The sequence below is a fragment of the Serinus canaria genome, chromosome 25 (assembly GCF_022539315.1).
Source record: "Serinus canaria isolate serCan28SL12 chromosome 25, serCan2020, whole genome shotgun sequence".
NCBI lineage: Eukaryota > Metazoa > Chordata > Aves > Passeriformes > Fringillidae > Serinus > Serinus canaria.
Window position 1 is genome coordinate 13,558,316 of NC_066338.1, and position 26,608 is coordinate 13,584,923.

At 58.6% G+C, this 26,608-nt stretch overlaps 4 protein-coding genes and 1 long non-coding RNA gene across 7 annotated transcripts; 2 read left to right on the top strand and 3 right to left on the bottom strand.

The window, feature by feature from the left end:
- Nucleotides 1–43: 43 nt before the first annotated feature.
- Nucleotides 44–4,065, top strand: LOC127060680 (uncharacterized). Of its 2 annotated transcripts, XR_007779933.1 has the most exons (3): nt 44–136; nt 953–1,025; nt 1,064–4,065. It is a non-coding gene; the product is annotated as an uncharacterized LOC127060680 (long non-coding RNA). The 2 variants fall into 2 exon arrangements; XR_007779932.1 differs by having other exon boundaries at nt 953–4,065.
- On the bottom strand, nt 2,635–8,495 carry CDC42EP2 (CDC42 effector protein 2). The gene is given in 3 exon segments (XM_050984582.1): nt 2,635–4,630; nt 4,632–4,857; nt 8,358–8,495. Coding segments are annotated over 2 exon segments (630 nt in total). The 5' UTR covers nt 4,842–4,857; nt 8,358–8,495; the 3' UTR covers nt 2,635–4,210.
- On the top strand, nt 4,847–9,592 carry LOC127060740 (collagen alpha-1(IV) chain-like). The gene is made up of 2 exons (XM_050984836.1): nt 4,847–8,221; nt 8,448–9,592. The coding sequence occupies exons 1-2, from the start codon at nt 7,969–7,971 to the stop codon at nt 9,590–9,592; spliced, it is 1,398 nt and encodes a 465-aa protein (XP_050840793.1). The 5' UTR covers nt 4,847–7,968.
- Nucleotides 9,593–10,131: 539 nt separating this feature from the next.
- POLA2 (DNA polymerase alpha 2, accessory subunit) lies at nt 10,132–19,778 on the bottom strand. 2 transcript variants are annotated; one of them, XM_050984422.1, is made up of 18 exons: nt 18,935–19,778; nt 18,362–18,489; nt 18,190–18,275; nt 17,975–18,029; nt 17,789–17,895; nt 17,217–17,404; nt 16,454–16,542; nt 16,182–16,337; nt 16,007–16,069; nt 15,548–15,590; nt 15,009–15,127; nt 14,509–14,547; nt 14,299–14,372; nt 14,069–14,177; nt 12,880–12,986; nt 12,561–12,620; nt 12,024–12,150; nt 10,132–11,339 (listed from the first exon to the last, which is right to left on the bottom strand). In XM_050984422.1, exons 1-18 carry the CDS (start codon nt 19,062–19,064, stop codon nt 11,094–11,096), a joined length of 1,926 nt encoding a protein of 641 aa, XP_050840379.1. In that variant the 5' UTR covers nt 19,065–19,778; the 3' UTR covers nt 10,132–11,093. The 2 variants fall into 2 exon arrangements, with proteins under 2 accessions (XP_050840379.1, XP_050840378.1); XM_050984421.1 differs by having other exon boundaries at nt 14,299–14,375.
- Nucleotides 19,779–19,881: 103 nt separating this feature from the next.
- Nucleotides 19,882–26,200, bottom strand: CAPN1 (calpain 1). Its single transcript, XM_050984411.1, has 21 exons — nt 25,877–26,200; nt 25,727–25,796; nt 25,522–25,640; nt 24,976–25,109; nt 24,731–24,899; nt 24,565–24,648; nt 24,406–24,491; nt 24,259–24,333; nt 24,025–24,185; nt 23,713–23,891; nt 23,334–23,345; nt 23,015–23,226; nt 22,902–22,941; nt 22,754–22,819; nt 22,316–22,373; nt 22,156–22,220; nt 22,011–22,079; nt 21,465–21,543; nt 21,268–21,384; nt 20,385–20,443; nt 19,882–20,238 (listed from the first exon to the last, which is right to left on the bottom strand). The coding sequence occupies exons 1-21, from the start codon at nt 26,141–26,143 to the stop codon at nt 20,212–20,214; spliced, it is 2,148 nt and encodes a 715-aa protein (XP_050840368.1). The 5' UTR covers nt 26,144–26,200; the 3' UTR covers nt 19,882–20,211.
- Between the last annotated feature and the right edge of the window lie 408 nt (nt 26,201–26,608).

Below are 26,608 nucleotides of genomic sequence, written 5' to 3' on the forward strand. Positions count from 1 at the left end.
GTGCGCGGGGGAAAAAGGCGGGAAAAGGGGGAGTGGGGGGGGGGGCGAAAGTCTGAGGGGAAAAATGGCGGGAAAAGGATCTGAGGGGAAAAATGCACGGAAAAAGGGAAAATCCCGGAGAAAGGGGCGGAAGAAGGTACGGGGAGAAAGGGAGGGCATGGGGATGAAGGAGGGAGGCAGAATGGGGGATATGAGGGGAGAATAAGGGGGAGATGGAGGGGGGAAAATGGTGAGGGCAAAAATGATGGGAGAATGAGGGAAGAATTGGGAGAGAACAAGGCAGGAGAGTGAGGGAGAAATGGACAAAATGCGAGGGGAAAATATGGCAGAGGAGGAGGGGGTTTATCCTGGAGAAAGGAGGTTTGAGAGACCCCATTGCTCCCTCCAATTCCCTGGAAGGAGGCTGGGGGTGAGATCCCTTCTCCCATCGGATAAAACAAGAGGGAACAGCTTCGAGTTGTATCAGAGGAGGTTTATTGAGGAAAATTCCTGGAAAGGGTTGTCCCATCCTGAGATGTGGAATTGTTTGGGAATTATCCCAAAAAGAGCCTGGATGTGGCACATGGGGACGCCGTTCAGGGGTGACCGGGTTGGATCTGACGATCTCAAAGGTCTTTTTCAACCTCAACCTTTCCATGGAAATGGGTGGGAAGATGGAGAATGGAAAGGGAAATGGCGAAGGGAAGGGACGGAGGAGGTTTGGGGGATGAAATGGAAAGGAGGGTGAGTTTTGGGAGGGAAATGAGGGATAAATTTGGGCTGGGGTAATGAAACGAGGGATAAATGAGAACCAGGAGAGGGTGAAATTAGGGATAAGTGAGGATGGATCCCTCAGATCCCAAATCTCCCCAGATTCCTTATGTCCCGTCATCCCCAAAAATTCCCATTTTTGAGCTCTTTTCCCTTTTTATCGAACCTGAATTAACCAAGTAGCCCCAAATTCATCCCCCAGGACAGAGGTCACCCACAGACCCCACGGTGAGCGTGGTTTGATGTCAGCTTCCAGGTGAGTTCCTCATTTCCAGGTGAGTTCCTCATTTCCAGGTGAATTCCTCATTTCCAGGTGAGTTCCTCATTTCCAGGTGAGTTCCTCATTTCCAGGTGAATTCCTCACTTCCACGTGAATTCCTCTCTCTTTTTCCTCCTTACTTCCACATCCCACCTGTGTTTTTTTCCCTGTTTGTTGAGAATTTGCCTTTTTCCCCCGAGGTCACAACCTTCCTCCCTCCTCCTCCTCCTCCTCCTGCTGGTAATCCCGCCGGCTGTTGCTGGCGCTCATCCCCGGTTCCGTTCCCGGCCGTGGGCGTTAATCCCTGCCCGGAAATCCCGGGATAACGAGGAAGTTGGGAGGGAGGGAGGGAGGCCTGTGCCCCTGCTGGGGTTAATTAACGATTCCAGCCTTGATTGATTCCGCAATAAACTCCCCAAAAAGGGAGGGGGAGTGGGCGCTGAGTCACGGCTGCTCCGGATGACTCAAATTCTTGGAATTGGGAGTAAATCAGCAAGTTTGGCAACAGCGGTTTGAATAAATCGTTAATTTGGGGAGGGATTAATTAGGGGAGTAGTGAAGGAGGCTCCAGTCCTGTGGAAAGGGATCCCAAATGGTTTATTCATTAATTAATAATTAATTAAGGGATTTGGGTTTTTTGCAGGAGAATGAGATTGGGGGAAAAAAAAAAACATTTCAGGGATGAAGTGATATTTGGGGTAATTTCAGGGATAATAACAATAATTTTGGGGATAATTTGGGGTTTAGAGCAGGGAAGAGAGGAAGGAGGAGAGGGGCGAGAAAGCAAAAATCCCCTTTTCATGGTTAAAAATCCCCCAAAATTTGGCAAATCAAAGGAGCTTTTCCAGGACTGGAGCAGAGGGGGATGAGTGGGGGGAGAACAGAAAGGAGTGGACGAGGTCCCAAATTAAAGCTGGAACACCCCAAAATTCAGCCCTGGGTTGTGGAAGGGAAAAAACTGGGTGAGAAAAGGGACGAAACAGGGAAAAAAAGGGGATTTTGGCTGATTTTGGTTATTTCGAAACGGCTCCGGCAGCGACGGTTTCGCAATTCCTGGGCCGAGGTGGGGCCCAAACAGCTCCATCTTTACATCACTGATTAAAGTGGAACCCAGGAAAATTGGGGTGAAATCCAGGAGGAAAAGTTCATCCACGTTGTGTCATCCCCCTCCCCATGTTGGAGAGCCCCCAAACCACAGAAACCCGCCCAAAATGAGCCGTTCTGGGCCCCTTTCCCTTCCCGTTGTCTGAGCAGCAGCTGTGGTGTGTTTGTGGGACAGGAGGGGACACGGAGCCACGTTCCCATCCCAATCTCCGGGTTTAATTAATCACACACGCTCCTGGGGTTAATTAATCACAAATTAAGCTCTGAAACAGCTGGAATTGGTTTGGGGAGGAAAAAATCCCAAAATAAATAAAACGTGGACAAAGTGTGGGGGGAGCAAAGAGTTTGGAACAGGGAAGAGTTGGACCAAATAGCAATTAAACCTGATGGAGCCTAATTAAGCTAATTAATCAGTTTGTTACTGATTTTATGGGTTTATCCCCAAATTCTGGGCGTTTGCACCAAAAGTGGTTCGGGTTTCTGACGCACAGGGGGAGGGGAAGGAAGAGGCGTGACAAGGGTTCCTTAACGAGAATCTAATGAGTCATTAGTCAGATAACCTAAATTAGACTCTTAATTAGGCAATGAGGAGCAGCACCAGCGGGGTCAGGAGGGGCCCCGGCTCCGCCCAAGGGGGATCCCGGCCTCATTTTGGGCTCAAACTGCCAGGAATGGGTGAAAGGATGGAATCTGTGACAGGAGCCCGGCCAAGGTCCCACCCTGTCCCGGTGGCTCCTCCAGCAGCAGCGTTTTCCAGCAGGGTTTTTGTCCCTATTCCCCAAAATCCAGCTGGAATTCCCTCGGCATTCCCAACAATCCGTGAGGGATCCCTCGGTGCCAGATCCACCTGTGGCTCACGCGGGGGTTTTGGGTTGGTTTTGCGCCTCCTCGACCATTTCCAGTCGCTCCGGTTGGGCCCCAGAGGGGTTTTTTGGCCCCTCTGTGGATCGAGTTCCTAAAACAAGAGGTTATCCCGGCTCCTCCACGGGGAGTTTTGGCTTCTCCGCAGGGACACGGAGCCCAGCGGAGATTTCCCCACCCGTGGGATTTTCAAAGGGTTTCGTGGAGCAGAGGTTGAGGTGACAGCGCCGTGGTGGCTCAGGAGGGTCAGAGCCGTGGAGAACAAACCCCGAATCCTCCTGGCCGGAATCTTTGGGAATTCACCCGGCGGGATCCAGCGTGGTCAGCTCCGGCACTGAGGGGGCTGGGAGAGCTCAGGGGGTCACTGGGCTTCTCCCCCGAGGCCGAGCCCTCACCCGGCGTGAGGGAAGGCGGGAATCCGAGCTGGAATCCGAGATCTGCATCCAAAACCACCCCAAATCCTCCTCCATCCTCATCCTCACCGTGAGGAAAGGCGGGAATCCGAGCTGGAATCCGAGATCCACGTCCGAAAACCACCCAAAATCCTCCTCCATCCTCATCCTCACCGTGAGGAAAGGCGGGAATCCGAGCTGGAATCCGAGATCCAAAACACCCAAAATCCTCCTCCATCCTCATCCTCACCATGAGGAAAGGCGGGAATCCGAGCTGGAATCCGAGATCCACATCCAAAACCACCCAAAATCCTCCTCCATCCTCATCCTCACCGTGAGGAAAGGCGGGAATCCGAGCTGGAATCCGAGATCCACATCCAAAACCACCCAAAATCCTCCTCCATCCTCATCCTCACCGTGAGGAAAGGTGGGAATCCGAGCTGGAATCCGAGATCCGCATCCAAAACCACCCCAAATCCTCCTCCATCCTCATCCTCACCGTGAGGAAAGGTGGGAATCCGAGCTGGAATCCGAGATCCGCATCCAAAACCACCCCAAATCCTCCTCCATCCTCATCCTCACCGTGAGGAAAGGTGGGAATCCGAACTGGAATCCGAGATCCGAAACACCCAAAATCCTCCTCCATCCTCATCCTCACCGTGAGGAAAGGCGGGAATCCGAGCTGGAATCCGAGATCCACATCCAAAACACCCAAAATCCTCCTCCATCCTCATCCTCACCGTGAGGAAAGGCGGGAATCCGAGCTGGAATCCGAGATCCACATCCAAAACCACCCAAAATCCTCCTCCATCCTCATCCTCTCCCTTTCCCCCCGCCTCCGCCCTCACGTCAGGATCTCCGGCCGGGCGGCGGCGCCGCGCTCGGCCTGGTGCCGGTCCATGACCTGCAGCACGTCCTCCAGGATGGACGGCCCCAGGTCCACGTGCAGGGACAGCAGGGACCCGGCGTGCGACAGGAAGGGCTCGGCCTCGCCGTTGGCGGCCAGCCGCGGGCACGGCGACGACGATGGTGACGGTGACGACGGCGACGACGGCGCGGCCTCGTCCAGGTGCAGCCGCGGGGGTTTCGGCGGGGCCTGCGCCGCGGGCAGGGTCAGCGCCTGGGCCGCGCCCAACGCCGGCAGGGAAATGGCGTTCTTGAGCAGCGGCGACGGCGCCGCCGCCTCGCCGCCCGACATGGTGGCCGTGCGCGAGAACTCGAAGGGCGGCGGCGGCGTCGCGTGCCTCGGCGGCAGCGCGGTCCCCGTCGGCGCCGTGGGGCAGCAGGTGGAACTTGCCCTGCAGGAAGGAGATGTCCCCGAACGTGTCGCCCTCGCCGCCGCTGCCCACGTGGATGGTGTGGCGGAAGTCGCCCAGCGGAGGGCTGATCATGTCCGAGGAAAGGATGTCCCGCAGCTTCTCCTTCTTGCCCTTGCGGCTGCCCCTCTTCAGGTAGATCGGCACCTTGGTGGCCATGGCGGCTCAGGACAGCCTGGGGAGGAACGGGGAGAGGGAAACTCTCAGCTCGGACTCCAGAGCTTCCCCTGCTCTGCTGTGCACCCCCGAAGGAGCAGGGAGTGAAATCCAGCGCGGGGCCGGGAGGGAGGGCGGCGGGAAACGCGGGGGATTTGGGGTTTGGGGGAGGAGTGGGGTGTGGAGTTGGAGGTCGGGAGAGCCGAGTGCCGGGAAGAGGCGGTTTTAACCCAAAAGGGATTTTCTCACCCCGATCTGGGCTCTCCTCGGCCCCACCCAGCCCAGCTGAAGTAAAAACCAGAGATTTTGGAGATGTGGGGTCAGAAGGGGAAGGAAGTTGGGGTTTCCCCTGTTTCAGTCGTGAACTCTGAGTTCAGCTGTTGCATCTGGGCCGGATTTTCCAGCTCCGGGGAGAAATGAGGCAAAAATGGGGATTTTTGGTGCCGTGAATGCATCCAGCCTTGGGATTCGCCTCAGTGGGAGGGGGAAAAAGGGATGGGACGAGTTTGGGGCCACCAGAACGTTCCCTGTGAAATCAGCAGGGGGGAAGTTCCGGAGGTTTTCACCCTTAGCACGAATTTTCAAGGAAAAAAATTCCACCCATCCCTGGTTTTGTAAACGAGAGCTGCGGGAGGGGTTTAGGGCCGGGTTTGTCCCGGGCTGGGACACCCTGAGGGGCCTCTCCCGGCCGGAATCCGACCCAGAAAAGTCCCGGGAGGATTTATCCCTAAAAACAACAACAGCAGCAACGCCCCGAGGGATGGAAAATCCCATTTCCCCTTCACGGCTCCAAACCGATCCCGATCGGCGCTGCCTGTTCCCTGCTCTGGGGAATATTCCCTCAGAATTCCCTGATTTTGGGAAATATTCCCTTATTTTACCCCATTTTTAGGGAATATTCCCTCAGAATTCCCTGATTTTGGGGAATATTCCTTCCAAATCCCCTACTTTCAGGAAATATTCCCATATTTTACCCAATTTTTAGGGAATATTCCCTTATAATTCCCTATTTTTAGGGAATACTCCCTCACCATCCCCCATTCTTAGGGAACATTCCCTCATGATCCCATTTTTTAGGGAATAATCCCCCATTTTTAAGGAATGCTCCCTGATTATCCCATATTTTTAGGAACTGTTCCCTTATCACCCCCTGTTTTTAGGAAATACTCCCTTATTGTCCCGTTTCCCTGGAATTCTCCCCCGTTTCCCTGGAATTCTCCCCCATTACCTCCCGTTTTTATGGAATTCTTCCCGGTTTTCTGGCATTCTCCCCTATTATCTCCCGTTTTTATGGAATTCTGCCCCGTTATCTCCCGTTTTTATGGAATTCTGCCCCGTTATTTCCCGTTTTTATGGAATTCTGCCCTATTATCTCCCATTTTTATGGGATTCTGCCCCGTTTTTCCCCATTTTCCCCCCAGTCCCCGTTACCGACCGGCGCCGGTGCCGCTCCCGAGAGGATCCCGAGAGGATCCCGGGGCGATCCCGGGGATCGGGGCAGGGCCCGGCCCCGGCGGCTCCGGGCAGGAGAATCCTGACGGTGCAGAACGAGCGCCGCTAATCCCGGGATTACCGCGGGACAGACGGACGGGAGGGGAGGGGCGGCGGCACCGGGCTGGCGACAGCGACAGCGACAGGGACAGGGAATCTGCCTTGGGAATCGGGATCGGCACCGCGACCGTGGGGAAAAGGGGAATTGTAGGGAAAAGTGGGGTTGGAAGGGGGAAAAAGTGAAATTGGAGGGTAAAGAGCGGGACCGTAGGGAAAAATACGGAATTATAGGGAGGAAAATGGGTTTGGAGGGAATAAGGTGGATTTGGAGGAGAAAAGGCTCTGAAATGTGGATTCCCAGGTGGGGATGAGGATGATGGTGATAGGGATGAACACCCCGGAGCTGTCGGTGCCCTGGGATCTGGGTTTTCCCACTCCTGGAAATCCCTTTTCCCACCCCAAACTGCCCTCCCTGACCTCAGTCCCTCCCCCCGGGCGCTCCCGCTCGGCTGGGCCGGGACAAAGCCCCGGGAGAAGCCGGGAATGTTCGGGGAGCTGCGAGAGGGAAAATCCCGGGAGTGGGGGCGATCCCAGCCCCCAAATCCCCCATTCCAGCCCCAAATCCCCTATTCCAGCCCCAAATCCCCCATTCCAGCCCCCAAATCCCCCATTCCAGCCCCAAATCCCCCATTCCAGCCCCAAATCCCCTATTCCAGCCCCAAATCCCCCATTCCAGCCCCAAATCCCCCATTCCAGCCACAAATCCCCCATTCCAGCCCCAAATCCCCTCCTGACGGGAGCCCCGGCGCTCCCCATCCCTGCCGGGAGATCCCGAGCAGGTGGAAAATGGGCTGGGAAAGGAGGAAAACAGGAGGGAAGCTCCAAGAAAGGATAAATTTCTGGGAGTTTCCATCCCTGAAATCCCAGGAGAACCCAGGACACCCCAGAAGGACGAGTCAGGAATGGGGAAAAATCCGGGAAAAGCCGGAAAAAAGGGATGTTTTCCCCAGGATCCGAGTGGGAGGAGCTCCGGGAGGCGCTCCCAGGACTCCGACCCCTGGAATCTCCTGAATCAGCAGATTCGATTCCCGCGGAGGAAAATTTGAGGAATTTTTCCCTCTTTCCATCAATTCCGGCTCCAGCAGAGGGAATCCTGTTCCTTTCCCGTCCTTTTTTTGGGATTTGGGGTTTGGATTGGGAGGAATTTGGGCTCTTTTTTTGCAAATTGCAGGAAAATTTCGTTCCTTTTCCAGCACTTTGGGCTTCAGCACATCCAGGTCTTTCATTTCCCACCCGATTTGGGAAATTCCTGCAGCTCAGGAAAAATTCGGGATCTTTTTGACTCTTGCCACAAATTTACCTCTCACCACCTGGAAATTTCATTCCTTTTCCACCTGGTTTTGGAAATTCCTACCTCAGTGTGAAATTTTCTGCCCATTTTCAGCCCCTTGAGCTTCAGGACCTCAACATTTTTCCTTCCCCCCCCCCCCCCATTTTTCCATTAAAAAAATCCAATTTCCTGCCCTTTTCCAGCCCTGCCACGCAGAAATTTGGGGGGTTTTTTTGCCAATTTTCAGGAATTTCGGTGCTGTCTGAGCAGCCCTTCCCCACCCTGGTGCAACCCCATTTTCCCCAAGGGATGGAATTCCAACTCCTTTTCCCAGGGGAAGGGCCCGAGGGAGGAGCAGCCTCCAAAACCTCCTCGCGTTCCTCCCACCGCTCCCTCCTGATCCGTTCCAGCCTTTTTTCGGTGCCCGGTTGGAATCCCCTCCCGCCCCGGGATCGCTCCGCAGGACGGATTTTCCCAAAAAAAAATCCGGGAATTCCCCATTTCCCCGCGGTGCCGGAGCTGCGGGAGCGGCAGAGAGGAAGAGGAGCCCTTTGGGATGAAGGTGGCGGGGATTTTTAGGGAATGGGGATTTTGGGAGGACCCGTCCGTGAGACCCGACCCCGTCCTGGGCCCGGGAACAGCCGGAATGGGTTAAAATCGGTGAAAGCCGGGCAAGAATCGCCCGGATCCCGTCGCACCTGGGGAATCCAGCGGCGAGCCCGGCCCGGGGGTGGCGGAGCGGTGCCAGTTCCATGCCAGGGGACAGCGGGACCCCTCCCTTCTCCCAGGAAAAGCCCGGCTTGGGGACAATCCCGGGGCCAGCCGGAGGATGAGGAAGGAAGGGAGGAAGAAATCTCGGCCTCGGCCACACCCCGACCCCTCCCGGTGCCAAAAAATCCACGGGAAAAGCCAAAATCCGGGAAAAGCCAAAATCCGGGAGAAGCGGCGGCGGCTCCTCCCGGGCCGGAGTTGCCGCTGGGAGCGGCCGCGGGCCGGGGATGGGGTCGGAGTCCGCTCGGGCTGCCGGGACACGCCTTGGAAATCCGGGGGTTTGGGAATCTGGGAATTCAGAAATCCAGGGATTCGGAAATCCGGGGGTTCGGAAATCCGGGGATTCTCCTGCTCGCAGGAAAGAGCGCCCGGAAAGCGTCGAGCCGGGATCCGGGGCTGTTCCAGGGATCCAGGAGCTGTTCCGGGGATCCAGGGGCCGTTCCGGGAGCTATTCCAGGGATCCAGGAGCTATTCCAGAGATCCAGGGGCCGTTCCGGGGCTATTCCAGGGATCCAGGAGCTATTCCAGAGATCCAGGGGCCGTTCCGGGGGCTATTCCAGGGATCCAGGAGCTATTCCAGGGATCCAGGGGCCGTTCCGGGGATCCAGGGGCTCCCCCGGGGTCGTTCCGGGGCTCCGCCGCTGCTCTGAGCCGGGAGCGGGCGGAGCCGGGGGGGCTCCAATTAAGCGCTGTTTTAATTAAGCCGGGGAGCGGAGAGGGCGGGGGGCTGTGGGGGGAGGATCCGCTCTTTTTTCCCGGATCAAAGGAAGGAATCGCTGCTTTCCCTTTAAATCCGGGATGTGACAGCGCCGCGAGCGCGGCCGGGAGGGCAGGAAAAGCTCGGCCCGCCCTCCCCGCAGCATCCCGGGAATGCGAGCGAACCTTCCCTTCCCCTTCCCCTTCCCCTTCCCCTTCCCTTCCCTTCCCTTCCCCTCTCCCGAATTCCCGGCGGTGTCACCTGCGGACCCCAGGATCGGGATCTGGATTTGGGATCGGGATCTGGATTTGGGATCGGGGCCGGGATTTGGGATCGGGATCCGGGATCGTTCCCGGCGCGGCCGCTCCCGAGCGCATTCCGGGCCCCACCCCGGCCTCGCTTCCCTTCCCGGGAATTCCCGGAGCTCCCTCGGCCTCTCCCCGGGAAAAGAACCCCGAAAATTAAACCTGGAAAATCCGCAGCGGGATCGGGTCCCTGTCCCTGCCCCAAACCCTCGGGAATTCCCGAATTAAATCCCGAGCTGGGGATGGGATTGAACTCTGGCTCCTCCCGCTGCTGCTTTAACCAAAATCGGGATTTTTTCCAAGGCAAACTGAGGCTGGGGGAGGAGAAGCCAAGGGGAAATCAGGGAGGAAATTGGGTTCTGCTCCCCTCCCCTGCAGGTGTAAAAAAAATGGAAATAAAGCCGGAAATGGGAGGAAAATAAGATTTTATGGATGTTGGGAAAATTGTATTTGATTTGGGGTGAGAAGTGCTGGAATTGGGCAAAGAGCAGGGGAGGAATGGGGATGTGACAGTGGGAGGTGACCTCAGCATTCCCAACTGCTCCATGGGGATATCTGGGGAGAAAAAGGAGATTTTGGGAAAATCCCAGCCCCACACTGGAATAATGAGGGGAATCTCCCTCCCCAGCCCCAATTTTCCCCGGTTTCACCCCAAATCCACCCCTTGGATTTACTTTTTCCCTCAGGAAAAGACACCAGGACAGGCAGAAACTTTAATTAATTTTCACCATCATCATAAATTTGGGGTAAAAAGTTTGGGAAAAGGTCAAAGCCAGACCCGGAGCTGTTTTTTTCCTGGCAAGCAGCAGCACCAGGAATCCCTAATTAATTGGTTCTGGACTAATTAAACTCTAAGTCCCCTAACGAGGCCACCGAAGGCGAGGGGTGACCCCAGGACAGGGAGAATCCCACACTCGGATTCCCCTTCCCAAATTCCTGAATCCTCCTGGGGAAATCTCCACGTGCAGAGTGATTTGGGGGCTTTTAACCAGAATTCCAGGAGATTTAACCAGAATCCCAGGAGTTTGAACCCCAATCCCAGGAGTTTCAGCCCCAATCCCAGGAGTTTGAACCCAATCCCAGGAGTTTGAACCCAATCCCAGGAGTTTGAACCCAATCCCAGGAGTTTCAGCCCCAATCCCAGGAGTTTGAACCCAATCCCAGGAGTTTAACCCCAATCCCAGGAGTTTAACCCCAATCCCAGGAGTTTAACCCCAATCCCAGGAGTTTGAACCCAATCCCAGGAGTTTGAACCCAATCCCAGGAGTCTGAACCCAATCCCAGGAGTTTGAACCCAATCCCAGGAGTTTGAACCCAATCCCAGGAGTTTAACCCCAATCCCAGGAGTTTAACCCCAATCCCAGGAGTCTGAACCCAATCCCAGGAGTTTGAACCCAATCCCAGGAGTTTGAACCCAATCCCAGGAGTTTGAACCCAATCCCAGGAGTTTAACCCCAATCCCAGGAGTTTAAGCCCCAATCCCAGGAGTTCCAGCCCCAATCCCAGGAGTTTAACCCCAATCCCAGGAGTTTGAACCCAATCCCAGGAGTCTGAACCCAATCCCAGGAGTTTAACCCCAATCCCAGGAGTTTAACCCCAATCCCAGGAGTTCCAGCCCCCGTTCCTGCAGCCGTGGCCGGGGAAGGGGCAGAGCCGGGAGCTCAGATCCGCACGACCTCGGCGGCCACGCAGGGGCTGCTCCAGGGGGCGTCCCCGGGAATGTCCCCATTTCTGTCCCCGGGATTCTCTGCAGGGTTGTCTCCGGTCCTGTCCCCATTCCTGTCCCCATTCCTGTCCCCATTCCTGTCCCCGCGCCGCTCCCTCCGCAGCAGCAGCCGCCCGTAGGTGCCCCCGGCCTGGCCCTTGGTCAGACGCCCGGGGTTGATGCAGACACAGCCCAGGACGTCCTGCAGGGACAGGGACAGGGGACAGGGATGGGGACAGGGGACAGGGACAGGGAAAAGGGACAGGGACAGGGATGGGGACAGGGACAGGGAAAAGGGGACAGGGATGGAGACAGGAATGGGGACAAGGACAGGGAGGGGACAGGGGACAGGGAAAAGGGGACAGGGTCAGGGATGGGGACAGGGACAGGGAAAAGGGGACAGGGATGGAGACAGGAATGGGGACAAGGACAGGGTCAGGGACAGGGATGGGGACAGGGGACAGGGAAAAGGGACAGGGTCAGGGATGGGGACAAGGACAGGGTCAGGGACAGGGATGGGGACAGGGAAAAGATACAGGGACAGGAGACAGGGTCAGGGATGGGGATAGGGATAGGGGACAGTGGAGGGGAGTCAAAAATCCATGGATACAGAGGAATTGGGATCCCCCCCAGCCCATCCAGACCCCAAAAGCCACCAAGACCAGGAGATTTGGGGTATCCCCATCCCCGATCCCGGCCCTTCCTGTGGTTGTTCCGTCTGGAATCCCCCCGGGGGCTCAGGGGGGGGCTCAGGGGGGGCTCAGGGAGGGCTCAGGGGGCTGTGGGGGGTCAGGGGGGGCTCAGGGGCTCAGGGGGGGCTCAGGGGACTCTGGGGGGGTCCCAGGGAGGGCTCAGGGGGCTCAGGGGGGGCTCAGGGTGGGCTGACCTTGACGAAGAAGCGCAGCTCGGACGGGGTCACCAGCACGTCCGGGGTCACCGGCAGCGCCGCGAACGCCGCCAGCGCCTCAAAGTGCACGTTGAGCTCCTCGGAGGGAGGGTACAGGGGGTAGAAACTGCAGGGGGAGGAGAAAAGAGGGGGGTTTGGGGAGAAAAAGGGGGGTTTTGGGGAGAAAAAGGGGGGTTTGGGGGAGGAAAAAGGGATTTGGGGAGAAAAAGGGGGGTTTGGGGGAGATAAAGGGATTTGGGGAAGGAAAAAAGGGGTTTTGGGGATAAGAAAGTGTTTTGGGGAAGAAAGAGGGGGGTTTGGGGGAGGACAGAGGGATTTGGGGAGGACAGAGCTGGTTTTTGGGGAGGACAGAGGGATTTTTGGGGAGGACAGAGGGATTTTGGGGAGGACAGAGCTGGTTTTGGGGAGGACAGAGGGATTTTTGGGATGACAAAGGGGTTTTTGGGAGGACAGAGGGATTTTGGGGAGGACAGAGGGGTTTTTGGGGAGGACAGAGGGATTTTGGGAGGTTCTCACCTGCGCTGGGTCAGGACGTGCCGCAGGATCCGCGTGAAGCGATCGGAGACCCCGGAGGAGCTGAGGGAGGAAAGGGGAGAGAAATGGGTGAGAAAAGGGAGGAAATGGGAAAAAAGGGATGGGAAAAAAGGGAAAGGGAAATGGGGTGAAAGAGGGGATTTGGGGGGGAGAGGGAGGAGAGAAAAGGCAGAGAAGAAAAGGGGGGAAAAAGGGGAAAACACTAAAAAAAGGAGGGGAAAGGTTGAACAAAAGGGGAAAAAGGTTCAAGAAACAGGGGGGAAAGGTCAAAAAAAGGGAGAAAAAGGCTGAAAAGAGGCACCTGCTGATCTCCTCAGCCCCCATGTGGAAGAGGAGGTCGGTGGAGGTGAGGCCCAAGATGACACCGTCGATGTCCAGGGTGCAGGGCTCGGGCACCAGGAGCACACGCTGGACACACGGACACGGGGCTGGACACCAGGACAGCCCTGGGGAGCCCCAGAATGCCCCAAACCCACCCTGAAATGCCCCAAACCTCCTGGAATGCCCCAAACCCCCCTTGGAATGCCCCAAACCCCCCTTGGAATGCCCCAAACCCCCTGGAATGCCCCAAACCCACCTTGGAATGCCCCAAAACCCCCTTGGAATGCCCCAAACCCACCTGGAATGCCCAAACCCCCTTGGAATGCCCCAAACCACCTTGGAATGCCCCAAACCACCTTGGAATGCCCCAAACCCCCCTTGGAATGCCCCAAACCCCCTGGAAGCAACCTTGGAATGCCCCAAACCCAACCTTGGAATGCCCCAAACCCCCCTTGGAATGCCCCAAACCCCCCTGGAATGCCCAAACCCCCCTTGGAATGCCCCAAACCCCCTTGGAATGCCCCAAAACCCCCTTGAGCCAACCCCTGGAATGCCCAACCCCTTGGAAGCCCCAAACCCCTTGGAATGCCCAAAACCCCTGGAATGCCCCAAACCCCCCTTGGAATGCCCAAACCCCATTGAATGCCCAAACTCCTGGAATGCCCCAAACCCACCTTGGAATGCCCCAAACCCCCCTTGGAAGCCCAAACCTCGGATGCCCCAAACCCACCTTGGAATACCCCAAACCCCCTGGAATGCCCCAAACCCACCTTGGAATACCCCAAACCCACCTTGGAATGCCCCAAACCCACCTTGGAATACCCCAAATCTGCTCCAGAAAGCCCCAAATTGGCCCTAAATCACCCCAAACCCCCCTCAATCCCACCAAGTTTTCCCAAAAACCCCAAAATGTTCCCCAAAATCCCCGGGGCCCAGCTGGATTTTCTGCAGGAAGATCAGATCTGCTCCCGAGGGGATAAAGAATCCTGAAATGAAGGGATTTGAACCCAAAAAGGGCCGGGAGGGGCAGTGGCAGCTCTGGAATTCCAATCCCAAACCCTCTGTCCCCCCCACTGGCAGCAGAAAAAGGGGGATTTCAGCCCAAATCCCAGCTGGAGGGGTGGGGGTGGATGTTTTGGGGAGAAAGAGCAGGGTTTTGGGGCCGGTACCGCTCTGTCCTCCCTGGGCAGGTCGCAGGAGGGGAAGGGCGGCTGCGGGTACACGAAGTCGTGGCAGACGTCCCGGAGCGAGGGCACCAGCACCAGCTGGGAGCCAGCACTGGGGGGAAAAGAGGGAAAAACGGGATTGGGGGGACACACGGGAGGGGTTTGGGGCGAAAAGCGGAGGTTTTGGGCAAAAAAATCCCCGTGGGAATGGGGGGGCTGGGGGCTGGTGGCACCTCCTGGTGCCCTCGACGATGGTCCTGAGGCAGAGGCGGAACAGGTCGGAGAAGGGGCTCAGGAGCTGGCAGCTCTGCTTTGGGGCAAAATTGGGGGAAATTGAGCAAAAACCCCAGGGCTGGCACCATTCCCAGGGGTTTGGGGAGCTGGTGCTGCCCCAAATCTGCCAGGATTGAGGGGATTTTTTTTGGGGGGGGGTCCCTCCTCACCTCTACTTGCTCGTGTTTGGCGTCCAGGAAGGGCCCAAACTGTGGGAAAGCAGCAAAAAATCACTTTAAGTCACCCCCTCCCCCCCCAAAAAAAAAGATAATTTTTAATAATTCTCGTCGGTGAACCCCAATTTTAGCCCACAGCCCCAAAGTTTCAGGGCAAAATGAGAACAAAAAGGGGAAATGGCTGAAATTGTTGCATTGTGCCCGGCCAGGGAATCAGGATTTGTCTCCGAGGGCAGAATTTGCTCTTAAAATTGAACTTTTCTGTCACTTTGGGGTGAGAAATGGGGATTTTGGGGATTGCTGGGTGAAAAACGAGAGGTTTTGGGCACTCCTAGGTGAACAATGGGGGTCTGGGGTTCAGAAATGGGAGTTTAATGTGAATTTTGGAGGGTTTGGAGCCTCCCCAGCGTTTCGAGGCTGCAGGAATGGGTTAATAATGATGAAGGTCATTAAATACTGGTTGTTAATGAGGGATTAATTGAGGATGCCCTCACCAGGACACAAACATCAGGGCGGTCACGGGCCACCACCTCCAGGAGGTCACTGAGGGGCTCGAAGGCGACGCTGTCCGAGGGCGTGAAGGGGCCACAGGCCACCAGCACCATCCTCTGCTCTGGGGAGAAGGGATTTGGGGCAAAAATGGGGGTTTTTGGGGAAAAAAAAGGGGGGTTGGGGAGAAAAAAGGGGGTTTTGGGGAAAAGGGAGAAGTTTAGGGATGGAAAATGGGGGGGGGTTGGGGGATGGAGATGGGAATGTGGGGAGGAAAAAGGGGGGATGGGGAGAAAAAGTGGCTTGGGGGCAATAAAAAAATGGGGATTTGGGGATAAAAAGGGAGATTTGGGATGCCAGAGTGGGGGTTTGGGAGGGAAAAAAGGGGAATTTGGGGGTAATAAGGGGAGTTTGGGGGCAGGAAGGGAGAGTGGGGGAGGAAAAGGGGGAGATAGAATCCAAAGGGCACTTTGGGGACAAAAATGAGGATTTAGGGGACAAAAAGAGGGACTTGGGGACACAAAGTGGAGGCCCCAGGGCTCACCTGCCATGGGCTCCGTGGGGGTGTGAAAGGGCAGAGGGACCCCCTGTGGGAAAGCCAGGAATGTCCAAAAATGCCCCAATTCCACCCCAAATGCCCCAATTCCACCCCAAATCCCCCAATTCCACCCCAAAATGCCCCAATTCCACCCCAAATGCCCCAATTCCACCCCAAATGCCCCAATTCCACCCCAAAATGCCCCAATTCCACCCCAATGCCCCAATTCCACCCAAAATCCCAATCCACCCCAAAATGCCCCATTCCACCCAAATGCCCCAATCCACCCCCAATTCCACCCCAATCCCAATCCCCCCAAAATGCCCCAATTCCACCCCAAATGCCCCAATTCCACCCCAAAATGCCCCAATTCCACCCCAAAATGCCCCAATTCCACCCCAAAATGCCCCAATTCCACCCCAAATGCCCCAATTCCACCCCAAATCCCCCCGGGAGCGGGGTCACCTCGTAGAGCTTGGTCACCACCATCCTCCTGCCCGTGCTGTTGGTGCCTTCCAGTGCCACCACCTGAGGGACACCAGGATTGGGGGAAAACGGTGGGAAATTGGGAAAAAGCGTGGGAGTCAAGGAAAAGGAGTGGGAACCGGGGAAAAAGGGGAACCCCCCCTCAACGCCTCACCTGTCCTGGGAACAGGGAATATTCTGGAAGCTCTGAGAGGTCCAGGGGGACCTGGCCCCCCCCCGAGTGCTCCCTGTCCCCCACCAGCAGCACGGATTTGGGGTTGAGCTTCCCGTTCCCGTCACAGCTGATCTGCCCCAGCACCGTCACCGGCTCCTGCGGGACCCAAACGGGGGGGATTCACCCCAAAACCGGGGGGGTTAACCCAAAATGAGGGGGTTTAACCCAAAATGAGGGGGGATTCACCCCAAAAAGGGGGGCTGGGGTCTCACCTGAGCTGGGAGCACAGCGGAGCTGAAGGCGTCCAGGCCGTGGTGCCTCCGCAGGACCTCCCCGAGCTCCTCCACCCGCTCGGCCAGCACTGGGAGGGGACCCTGGGGTCACCAAGCACCCCCTGACCCCAATCCCTGACCCCCCTGGAGCTGGGAGGGGACCCTGGGGTCACCAAACGCCCCCTGACCCCAATCCCTGACCCCCCTGGAGCTGGGAGGGGACCCTGGGGTCACCAAACACCCCCTGACCCCAATCCCTGACCCCCCTGGAGCTGGGAGGGGACCCTGGGGTCACCAAACACCCCCTGGCCCCAATCCCTGACCCCCCTGGTGCTGGGGGTGTCCCCAATGTCACCAAACACCCCCTGACCCCCCTGGAGCTGGGGGTGTCCCCGGTGTCACCAAGCACCCCTGACCCCCCTGGAGCTGGGGGTGTCCCCAATGTCACCAAACACCCCCTGACCCCCCTGGAGCTGGGGGTGTCCCCGGTGTCACCAAGCACCCCCTGACCCCCCTGGAGCTGGGGGTGTCCCCAATGTCACCAAACACCCCCTGACCCCCCTGGAGCTGGGGGTGTCCCCGGTGTCACCAAGCACCCCTGACCCCTCCCAAACTGGGGGTGTCCCCAATGTCACCAAGCACCCCCTGACCCCCCTGGAGCTGGGGGTGTCCCCGGTGTCACCAAACCCTCCTGACCCCTCCCAAACTGGGGGTGTCCCTGGTGTCACCAAGCCCCCCCCAGCCCCAGGGTGTCCCTGCCCACCTTCCCGCACGTCCAGCGCCTTCTGGAACATGAACTTGTAGGGTTTGCTGAGGCTCTGCTCGGGGCAGCCGAAGGTTCTGAGGGCGCAGCCGCCGCGGCCGCTCCAGGCCAGGCCCTGCACGGAGCCAAAGGAGGCCACCACCTCACCCCGGCCCCCCCGGGAGGAGTATTTCTGGGAGGGGGTGACACTGTGGGGACAAGAAAGCCAAGGCTGATTCGGGCCTGGAGCTGTCCCAGCCTGAAACTCCGCGGATTTGGGGTTTTCCTCCTTTCTGAGCATGAATGGCCTGATGTGTGAGCAGAGGGCATTTTAACAGGGTTTGGTGCAGAAGGCATTTTAACAGGGTTTGGTGGTTTGGGTTGATTAATGAGCCTTTAAAAATGACAGATGTTTGGAGCTTTAAAGGCTTTGTAATTGCAAGGGGTTCAGTGGGGATTTAACAATCCCCCCGAATTTACAGAGCTTCTAAAATGCTCCAATCCAACTCCCAAAATGATTTAGGATTTTAGGGGAAGGAAGAAAAGAGGGAAGAGGGGATGATGCAGGGAAGCTCCCAGGAGCCCTGACCCACCTTGGGGAGAAGCTGCCGGGGGAGAAGAGCCCGAAGGAGCTGCGGGACGAGGGCGCCCGCTTGGGCCGGGGCGTCTCGGGGGTGGAACTGCTGCGTTTCTGGGAGCCCTGCGGGGAGCAGGCACAGAGAAAGGATCTTAACAGGCTGCTCTTAAGGCAAACCCCACGGATTTGGGGTGATGCCCACCTTGGATGGGGTGGTGTAGGCATCCAGCAGCTCGTCCTCCTGTTCCTCGTTGAGGCTGGTGCTCGTTAAGGGGCAAAAAAACCCCCAAATCGGAGAATTCCTCCCATTCCCAGCCTCCCCCTGGGGATCTGTGACAGCTCATGGCCCCCATTTTCTGCCAGACCCCCCCAAACTGCTCGGGATGTCCTTGGGATCTCCTCGGGATGTGGGGATACAGCTCCTGGAGCGAGTGGATGTCGTGGAGGAGCCCCCGGCGCTCGTCCCTCCCGCGCCGGCCGCGGCCGCCGCGCTTGGCCAGCACCTGGGAGAGCAGGGCGAGCGTGGGGTGAGTGCTCCCCGCCATCCCGGGGCCTTTGGGGGATCCAAGGGGGAATTGGGGACCCCCACCTCGTGCTCGAAGGTGTCCAGGCCCGCGGGGGTGAGCTGCAGGTCGAGGTCTTTGCTGGTGACGAAGGCCAGCAGCTCGTTGGCCAAGGCCACCGGGCCCAGCCCGTGGCTCAGGCACAGCTCCACCACTGCAGGGAGAAGGGGAGGGTCGGGGGGGTCCCAAATCCCACCGAGATCCCCCCCAAAGCCTTTGGGTAACCCGCAGTCACCCCCTCAATCCTCTGTGCCCCCCAAAACCAGGCAGGTCCCAAAATCCTGGCCCCCACAACAGCCCCAGTGACCCACATGAACCAAATAACCCCTCACAGCTGCCCTGACACCCCCAGACCCCCAAAGGCCTCCCCAGGACAGCTGGCACCCCCAAACCTCCTCTGACACCCCCAAACCTCCTCTGACACCCCCAAACCTCCTCTGACACCCCCAAACCTCCTCTGACACCCCCAAACCTCCTCTGGCACCCCTCAGAGCTCCCCTGACATCCCTCAGAGCTCCCCTGACACCCCCCCCAAACCCCTTCCTCTTCCCCCAGCCCCCCCATCTCCTCCCACAGGCCGGTCCCCCCGGAGCCCTCACGCTTGTCGGGCACTTCCTCGCCCTCGCAGCGCAGCTCGAAGAGCCGCAGCTCCCTCAGCACCGCCTCGGCCGTCACCGCCTCCGGGCCCCGCTCCGGCTCCGGCTCCGGCTCCATCCCCGGCTCCGCCATGACCGCGCTCGAACCGCGCGGGCGCGGCTCCGTGAGGGGAGGGCGTGGCCAAGCCGTATAAGGAGAAAAGGCGCGGCAAAGACGGCACAAAGGGCGTGGTTATTCAAATTTAGACAGAACGGACCAATGGGAGAACGATGGGCGGGTGAGAGGGCGGGACCGGCGCGTTTCAAGCACCGCCTATCGGAGGTGGGAGGGGAAAGGGGCGGGAGGAAAAAAGGGCGGGAAAATTCGCGCCCTCAGAGCGCTGAGGGGGCGGGGCTGAGGCGGCTCTGAGGGAACCGAACCGGGCCTGGCTTGAGGGTGGGAACCGGGTATGGAGGGTGCTGCTCGGGTCTGAGGGGTGGAACCGGGTATGGAGGGTGCTGCTCGGGTCTGAGGGGTGGAACCGGGTATGGAGGGTGCTGCTCGGGTCTGAGGGGTGGAACCGGGTATGGAGGGTGCTGCTCGAGTCTGAGGGGTGGAACCGGGTATTGGGGATCCTGCTCGGGTCTGAGGGGTGGAACCGGGCCTGAGGGGTCCTGGTCGGGCCCGGGGGTCGCACCTGCCCCGGGGATTCTGCTCCGGGTCCGGGGTCTCTTCCCTGCCCGGCCCCTCATCCCCTCCGAGTCATGGCATCATCATCCTGCACCCCACTCCCAGGAGCCACCCCCAGGTTTAAAGTCACAATCACCAAAATATCTCAAGAATATATGAATATAACCCCAAATCTGGGATCTATAACCCCAAGATAACCCCTAAACCTGATAGTTTGCAGTACCTTGAGATCCCCTCAACCCCCCACTTTGAGGGGAGAAAGAACTGCCAGAAAAAGGAATTTCGACTTAAATAATATTTTTTTTTCCTTTGGTTTTATCTCATTTTTAATTTATACAATAAAAAACCACTTTATGGCACCCGGGGGCAGCAGATCCCTGAAGCAAAGGACGACGGCCGGGGCTCCGTCAGCACAGGAGGCACCAAAATCCAGAGGATTTGCCCCAAAGGGGCTGAGCGTGAGGTGAGGGAGGGACAGGGGGCTTTGGCAAAGCTCGGGGGGGTCCCGTGTGACCCCCACCCCACCCTCCCATCCAGCCTTTTCTGCTGAAAAAAGCCAAAAAAAGGGAAAAACCGGCGCAGGGTCGTGGAAGGCACTTGGAGGGTCCGGTCAGGCGAACATGGTGAGCTGGAGCCACTGGGGAGAAGGAGGAGGAGGAGGGTGAGGGAGGAAGGGGAGCAGGAGAGGGTGAAGAAAGTCGGGGGAAAGCAAGAGAAGGAGGGAGAGGAGGAGGAAGAGGGAGGAAGGGGAGGAGGAAGGCCTTGAGCTCCCCACACCAGTACCTGCAGCAGGTCGAAGGTGACAACGCCGTCCTGGTCCACATCCATGGCTTGGAAAAACCCTGAGGGGAGGGAAAGGTGTTGGATTTGTGAGGGAAAAAGTTCCATTTGTGAGGGAAAAGTGTGGTTGGGAAGGCCGGGGATGACTCAGGATCGGGGTGGGAGGGATGGTTTGGGATCACTGGGGATCTGGGAGGGATGATTTGGGATCGGGTGGGAGGGATGATTTGGGATCATTTGGGCTGGTTTAGGATTGGGGTGGGAGGGATAATTTGGGATCACTCAGGACTGCGTGGGAGGGATGGTTTGGGATCATTTAGGACTGTGTGGGAGGGATGGTTTGGGATCATTTGGGATCATTTAGGACTGCGTAGGAGGGATGGTTTGGGATTATTTGGGATCACTCAGGACTGCATGGGAGGGATGGTTTGGGATCATTTAGGACTGTGTGGGAGGGGTGGTTTGGGATCATTTGGGATCACTCAGGACTGTGTGGGAGGGATGGTTTGGGATCATTTGGGATCACTCAGGACTGTGTGGGAGGGATGGTTTGGGATCATTTGGGATCATTTAGGACTGTGTGGGAGGGATGGTTTGGGATTATTTGGGATCACTCAGGACTGTGTGGGAGGGATGGTTTGGGATCATTTGGGATCATTTAGGACTGCGTAGGAGGGATGGTTTGGATATTAGGACTGCATGGAGGGATGGTTTGGGATTATTTGGGATCACTCAGGACTGCATGGGAGGGATGGTTTGGGATCATTTGGGATCACTCAGGACTGCATGGGAGGGATGGTTTGGGATCATTTGGGATCACTCAGGACTGCGTGGGAGGGATGGTTTGGGATCATTTGGGCTGGTTTGGGATCAGCGGGCTGCTCACGGAACATGGTCTCCAGGCGCACGAGGCAGCAGACGAAGCTGTCGAAGTCCAGGGCCAGGTCGGGCTCGGCGTAGCGGGTGATGAGCAGCTCGTGCAGCCTCTTGTTCAGCCGGTACCCTGGGACAGGGGACAGCCCAAGGGTCACCTGGGGGCCCCCCGGACAGGGCAGGGGTCCTGGGGGGGGTCCCAGGGGTCACCTGCGGCCTCCAGCGCCAGGCGCAGCTCGTAGGCACTGATGGAGCCCGACTTGTCCAGGTCGAACTTGCGGAAGATGCTCTGGCAGGAACAGCCCCCCAAAGGAGCAGGGGTCACCCAAAACACCCCAAGTGTACCCCAAAATACCCCCCAAAGGAGCAGGGATCACCCAAAACACCCCAAGTGTACCCCAAAATCCCTCCCAAAGGAGCTGGGGTCACCCAGAACACCCCCATGTACCCCAAAGGAGCTGGGGTCACCCAGAACACCCCCATGTACCCCAAAATCCCGCCCAATGGAGCAGGGGTCACCCAGAACACCCCCATGTACCCCAAAATCCCCCCAAAGTGGAGACCACCCATAAAGAAAGACCCCAAAATCTTCACCCCACACTGCAACACCCCCAAAAAAGGGGGGAAAACAGTGGGGGGGGGGTCTCCAATGAGAAGAGAGACCCCAAATTCCCCCTAAAATGGGGGTCACCCCTGAGAGACACCCCAAAAGCCCCCCCCGAACCCCAAACCCCCCAGGAGAGCCCCCAGACCCACCAGGTAGTTGCGGATGCGGTTCCAGAGGACGTTGAACTCCACCAGGCCCAGTTTCCCGTTCCCGTCTTTCTGGGGGAGGGGGGTTAAGGAAAGGGGGGTCCCAGGGGTCCCCCCGGAGCCCCCCCAGCCCACGGCCACAGGATACGTCCATCAGGTTGACCATGCTCCGGCAGGACTCGATGCTGAAGCCTTTGGTCCGCAGATCTTTGTCTGGAATTGGGAATTTTGGGCGTTAATGAGAGATGGGGTGTTAATGAGGAGGGTGGGGTTAATTGGGGTGGAACCACCCCCAAATCCCGGCTCACGTTTGGCAATGATGCGGTTGAGGATGGTCTGGAGCTCGGTGACGCTGATCTCCAGGTCCTGGGGAGGAGACACGGGGCGGCCCCGGTGTCACCGCCGAGCAGTGACGTCATCGGCAACCAATGACCTCATGGCCAACCAATGATGTCATGGCCAACCAATGACATAATGGCCAACAAATGATGTAACTGACAGCCAATGACATCACAGCCAACCAATGACACCATCACCAACAATGATGTAATTGCTAACCAATGACATCATGGCCAATAAATGATGTCTTCTACAATCAATGACGTCACTTGCCAACCAATGACGCAATAACTTACAACGATGCAATTGCTAACTGATGACATCACAGCCAACCAATGACATCATCATCAACCAATGACATCACCACCAACCACTGAGGTCACGGCCAACCACCACCGCCCCCTTACCGGCCCCGCCAGCTGCCTGAAGAGCTGCTTGAAGTTCTCATCGATTTCGCTCTCCCTCAGCACTTTCTGGGGGAAGAAGCGGCCATTTTGGGAACCGCCCCGCCGCGGCACCCCTCCAGCATGTCCTGTCCCCCCGTCCCTGGCCAACCTCATCCGGCAGCGTGGCCTGGATCTTGTCGTCCATCTCCCTGCGGACAGACACAGAGCGGGCTGAGCGCGGGCGCGGCGCCGGCTCTCGGGCGCTGCCGCGGCGACGCTTACTCGGTGCCGGCTCTCTTCTCGGAGAAGACGCGGAGCACGAAGTCGCCCTCCTTGTTGGGCTCGAAGGTGGAGGGCACCACGATGTACTCGCCGGGCGGCAGCCGGAAGCGCGTGCTCACCTCGCGCAGGTTGATGAACTGCTCGGAGCGCGCGCGCGACGCGTTGGCCAGGAAGAACTCCCGCTTCAGGTGCACGCCCGACCTCCCCACGTACTGCGGGCACCGGGGGGAAACGCTCCAAAACAGCCCCAAAAACTGCCCCAAAACCACCCCCGGGGCGGCCTGCCCCGAGCGGCGCCGCGCCAGAACCTGGAACCCACCTCGGGAGGGACCTGTGCGGAGAGAGGGGACACCAGGGGACCTCGGTTGGTGACAGCTGACACCAGGTGACCCTGTCTGACCCCAGTTAATGCCAGTTGACCCCAACTGACTCCAGGTGACACCAGTTGAAGCCAGCTCATGCTGGTTGACCCCAGCTGATGCCAATAGACCCCAGCTGACTCTAGCTGACCCCAATTAATGCCAGTTGATCCCAGTTGACCCAAGTCAAGGCTGGTTGACCCCAGTTGATGGTGGTGGACCCCAGTCAAGGCTGGTTGACCTCAGTTGATGCCAGTTGACCCCAGTTGATGCCAGTTGACACCAGTCAAGGCTGGTTGACCCCTGTTGATGGTGGTTGACCCCAGTTGATCCCGTTACCTCATAGACAGCGAAGCCAATGGTCTCCATGTCCTTGCCGTGGCGGCGCTCGCGGCGCCGGTGCTTCTGCATCAGCGCCAGCAGGAAGCTGCAGCCCGGCTCACGCCCACCGTCCTCGTCCCTCTCATCGTCCACCTCCTCCAGCTGGATCTTGAACTGGGGGTTGATCCAGAACGTGGCTGCAGAGGGGCAGAGGAGGCTCAGCAGGAAGGGGCAGAGGAGGCTCAGCAGGAAGGGGCAGAGGAGGCTCAGCAGGAAGGGGCAGAGGAGGCTCAGCAGGAGAGGCAGAGGAGGCCGCGCCCTGGCACGTACCGGGGTAGTTTCGGCAGCCGCCGGCGGTGCTGCCGCGCCGCCACGTCCCGTCGTAAAGCTGCGTGTTCCACTTGCGGAACTTGCGGGACTGCAGCGCGTCCGGGGTGAGGTTGCAGATCTCCAGGCGGGTGAATTCCCGCAGGAAATCCCGGAAGGACATCCTGCGGGAAGGGTTTGCCCTCATTTCTGGGCACAAAACAGGCGGGAAAAGGGGTTTGGTTGAAGTTTTCCTACCAGAATTCCCCGTCCTCCATCTTGACCATGAGCTGCTGGCGCAGCGCCGGCTCCACCGCGTGCCACTCGGCCGAGCTGCAGGGACAGCAGGGTCAGCAGGGCCCCGGGTTGTTACCGCTAACGAGCCTGGCGCTAACGAAGCCTCACCCGTCGCTCCAGGCGCCCGTCCACTCCACCTCTCCCCAGGGATTGCGCATCCGGATGAGCTCCAGGGCCTGCCCGCGGTACGGGATCTGCGGATGGCGCCGTCAGGGCTCCACCACCCAAAATCCACCGCTTTCCCCCCAAACCAGCATCCACCCTCACCTGCTTGGCGCCGGTCACCGAGTAGGCGTGGCCCTTCACCAGCTTCTTGAAGGTCACCGCCTCCATGTCGAAGGCGCTCGTTATCTGCAAGGAGCCACCGCGGTGTTACCCCAGCAAGGACCCCAAATCCCGCCGGTTTTGCCCCAAAACGCCCAGGGTGGCTCACGTCGATGGAGCAGCCGAGCAGGGAGCCGCGCTCCAGCGCCTTGAGGATGATCTGGTAGAGGTCGGCCGGGGGCCGGCGCAGGTCGAACCACTCGGTGACGCCGCCCGTGAAGTCCTCGAAGCCCTCGGAGGTGCTGCCGCCCGACAGAGCCTCGTAGCAGCCGTTCACCCTGCGCGGCAGCCGGGGCCGTTTTTGGGGGGTTCTGCCCCAAAACGGGCGCGGGGAGCAGCGGGGAGGGGCCGTACTTGGCGTAGGCCTTTTCCAGCAGCGCGCTCCAGAACTCGGAGCCCTCGGCCGAGTGCACGAAGAGCAGCTTCCCGTCCTTGGTGGGCAGGAAATCGTCCACCACCACGTCCAGCCACTCACCAAACTGCCAGATCTGGGGGGACGAGGAAGGGGAGCCCCCTGGTTCATCCAGGGAAGGAGATTTTGGGGGGAAAACGCCCGGTTTGGGGTCCCACGAGGCAGCGGGGAGGTGGAGTGGCCACAATGGCAGTGGGACATGAGGAACTGGGTGGTGAAAGGGCCCAGAGTACTGGGGGATCCTCCCAAAACTGGGAGTGTGACCAAAATGGTGGAGAGAATCCTTAAAACGCTGGGGGGTCACCCCAAAACTGTGGGGGACCCCTCGAAATGGTCAAGGGGAGGCCTAAAATGGTGAAGAAAGCCCCAAAATGGTGTGGAAACCTCAGAACGACAAGAGGAGGCCTGAAGTGATGGCGGGAGCACCAAAACGTTGGGATTGGCACTCAAAACGGCCGAGGGGAGCCCCGAGGCCGGGGTTTGCTGACCTGGAAGTGGAAGATGCCGGCGTAGCCCTGCTGGAAGCTCTGCCCGTGCGGCACCACGCGGTGCAGGAGGGTCTCGTTGAGCGTCAGCGAGGCGATGGCCGCCAGCAGCCAGCAGTCACCTGGGCAGGACCAAAACCCACCAAATTCCAGGCAAAACCATCCCCCGAACCGCACGGATTGGGGGCAGAGGACGAGGATTCCTCACCCAGCGCTCCCTGGCAGATGTCGGTGCGCGTGGCGCCGTCCACGATGAACTGCGGGCGTAGGCAGAGCTCCTGCGGGAGGGAAAAACCCCGAAATTCAGGATATTCCCACAGGGCTTTGGGGAGGATGGGGATGATGGAGCCGGGCTCACCGTGGGCCTCTTCCACTGCACGCCGCGGGTTTTGGAGGAGCCGGGGCCCAGCTCGCGGAAGCCCAGGGAGGCGGCGGCCGGGGGAAAGGCGGGGTCCCGGAACAGGGTCCCGGAGCGCCGGCACTCCTCGGCCAGCTGCCCGAAATCCTGGCCCAGGTAGCGCACGGCGTTGTCGTGCCGGCCCAGCCCCAGCTCCTTGGCCCGCTGGCGCCGCACCTGCGCCGAGACACCGGTGCAGAACACCGGCACCACCGGCGGCTCCGCCATCCTGCGGGAGAGCAGCGGGGAAAGGAGCTCGGGATCCGGGGGGAAACGGGGGGGTCTGCATGGGGATGGGAAACAGGAATGGCTGGGTTTGGGGGGAAATGGGGGGGATGCATGTCTGGCTGGAGGGGGTTTGGGGGGGATTTGGGTTTTCAGGGAAACTGGTTAATCTCTCGGATTCGGAGAGTGGGTTGGGATTTGTGTTCTGCACAGGGATGGGAGTCTGAGAGGGGTTCGGGTTCTTGGGGGGGGGAAATGGGGGAAAAGCTCTTGGGATTCAGGGAAAAGCTGGATTGAGATGCGTGTTCCACACGGGGATGGGGAGTTTGGGAGGGATTGGGGTTGTTGGGAGGGAATTTGGAGTTTTCCCCCAGATTTGGGGTCCTGCCCGTGTCGGGTTGGAGGAAATTGGGACAGATTTTGGTGAGTTGAGAGTGGCGCTATTCTGGGGTAAAAAGCAGGAATTCC

What these genes read in the sequence shown, in the direction of transcription:
- LOC127060740 (XM_050984836.1), top strand. Translation starts at nt 7,969, where the DNA reads ATGGAATTCCAACTCCTTTTCCCAGGGGAAGGGCCCGAGGGAGGAGCA. An exon ending in AGGAGCCCTTTGGGATGAAG is followed by an intron (nt 8,222 to 8,447) that starts GTGGCGGGGATT and finishes CCCTTCTCCCAG; the next exon opens with GAAAAGCCCGGCTTGGGGAC.
- POLA2 (XM_050984421.1), bottom strand. Translation starts at nt 19,064, where the DNA reads ATGGCGGAGCCGGGGATGGAGCCGGAGCCGGAGCCGGAGCGGGGCCCG. An exon ending in CGAGGAAGTGCCCGACAAGC is followed by an intron (nt 18,490 to 18,934) that starts GTGAGGGCTCCG and finishes TTCTCCCTGCAG; the next exon opens with TGGTGGAGCTGTGCCTGAGC. An exon ending in CCGCTGTGCTCCCAGCTCAG is followed by an intron (nt 16,338 to 16,453) that starts GTGAGACCCCAG and finishes TGGGTCCCGCAG; the next exon opens with GAGCCGGTGACGGTGCTGGG.
- CAPN1 (XM_050984411.1), bottom strand. Translation starts at nt 26,143, where the DNA reads ATGGCGGAGCCGCCGGTGGTGCCGGTGTTCTGCACCGGTGTCTCGGCG. An exon ending in CTGGAAAAGGCCTACGCCAA is followed by an intron (nt 24,900 to 24,975) that starts GTACGGCCCCTC and finishes GCTGCCGCGCAG; the next exon opens with GGTGAACGGCTGCTACGAGG. An exon ending in CAACCGCATCATTGCCAAAC is followed by an intron (nt 22,221 to 22,315) that starts GTGAGCCGGGAT and finishes TCCCAATTCCAG; the next exon opens with ACAAAGATCTGCGGACCAAA.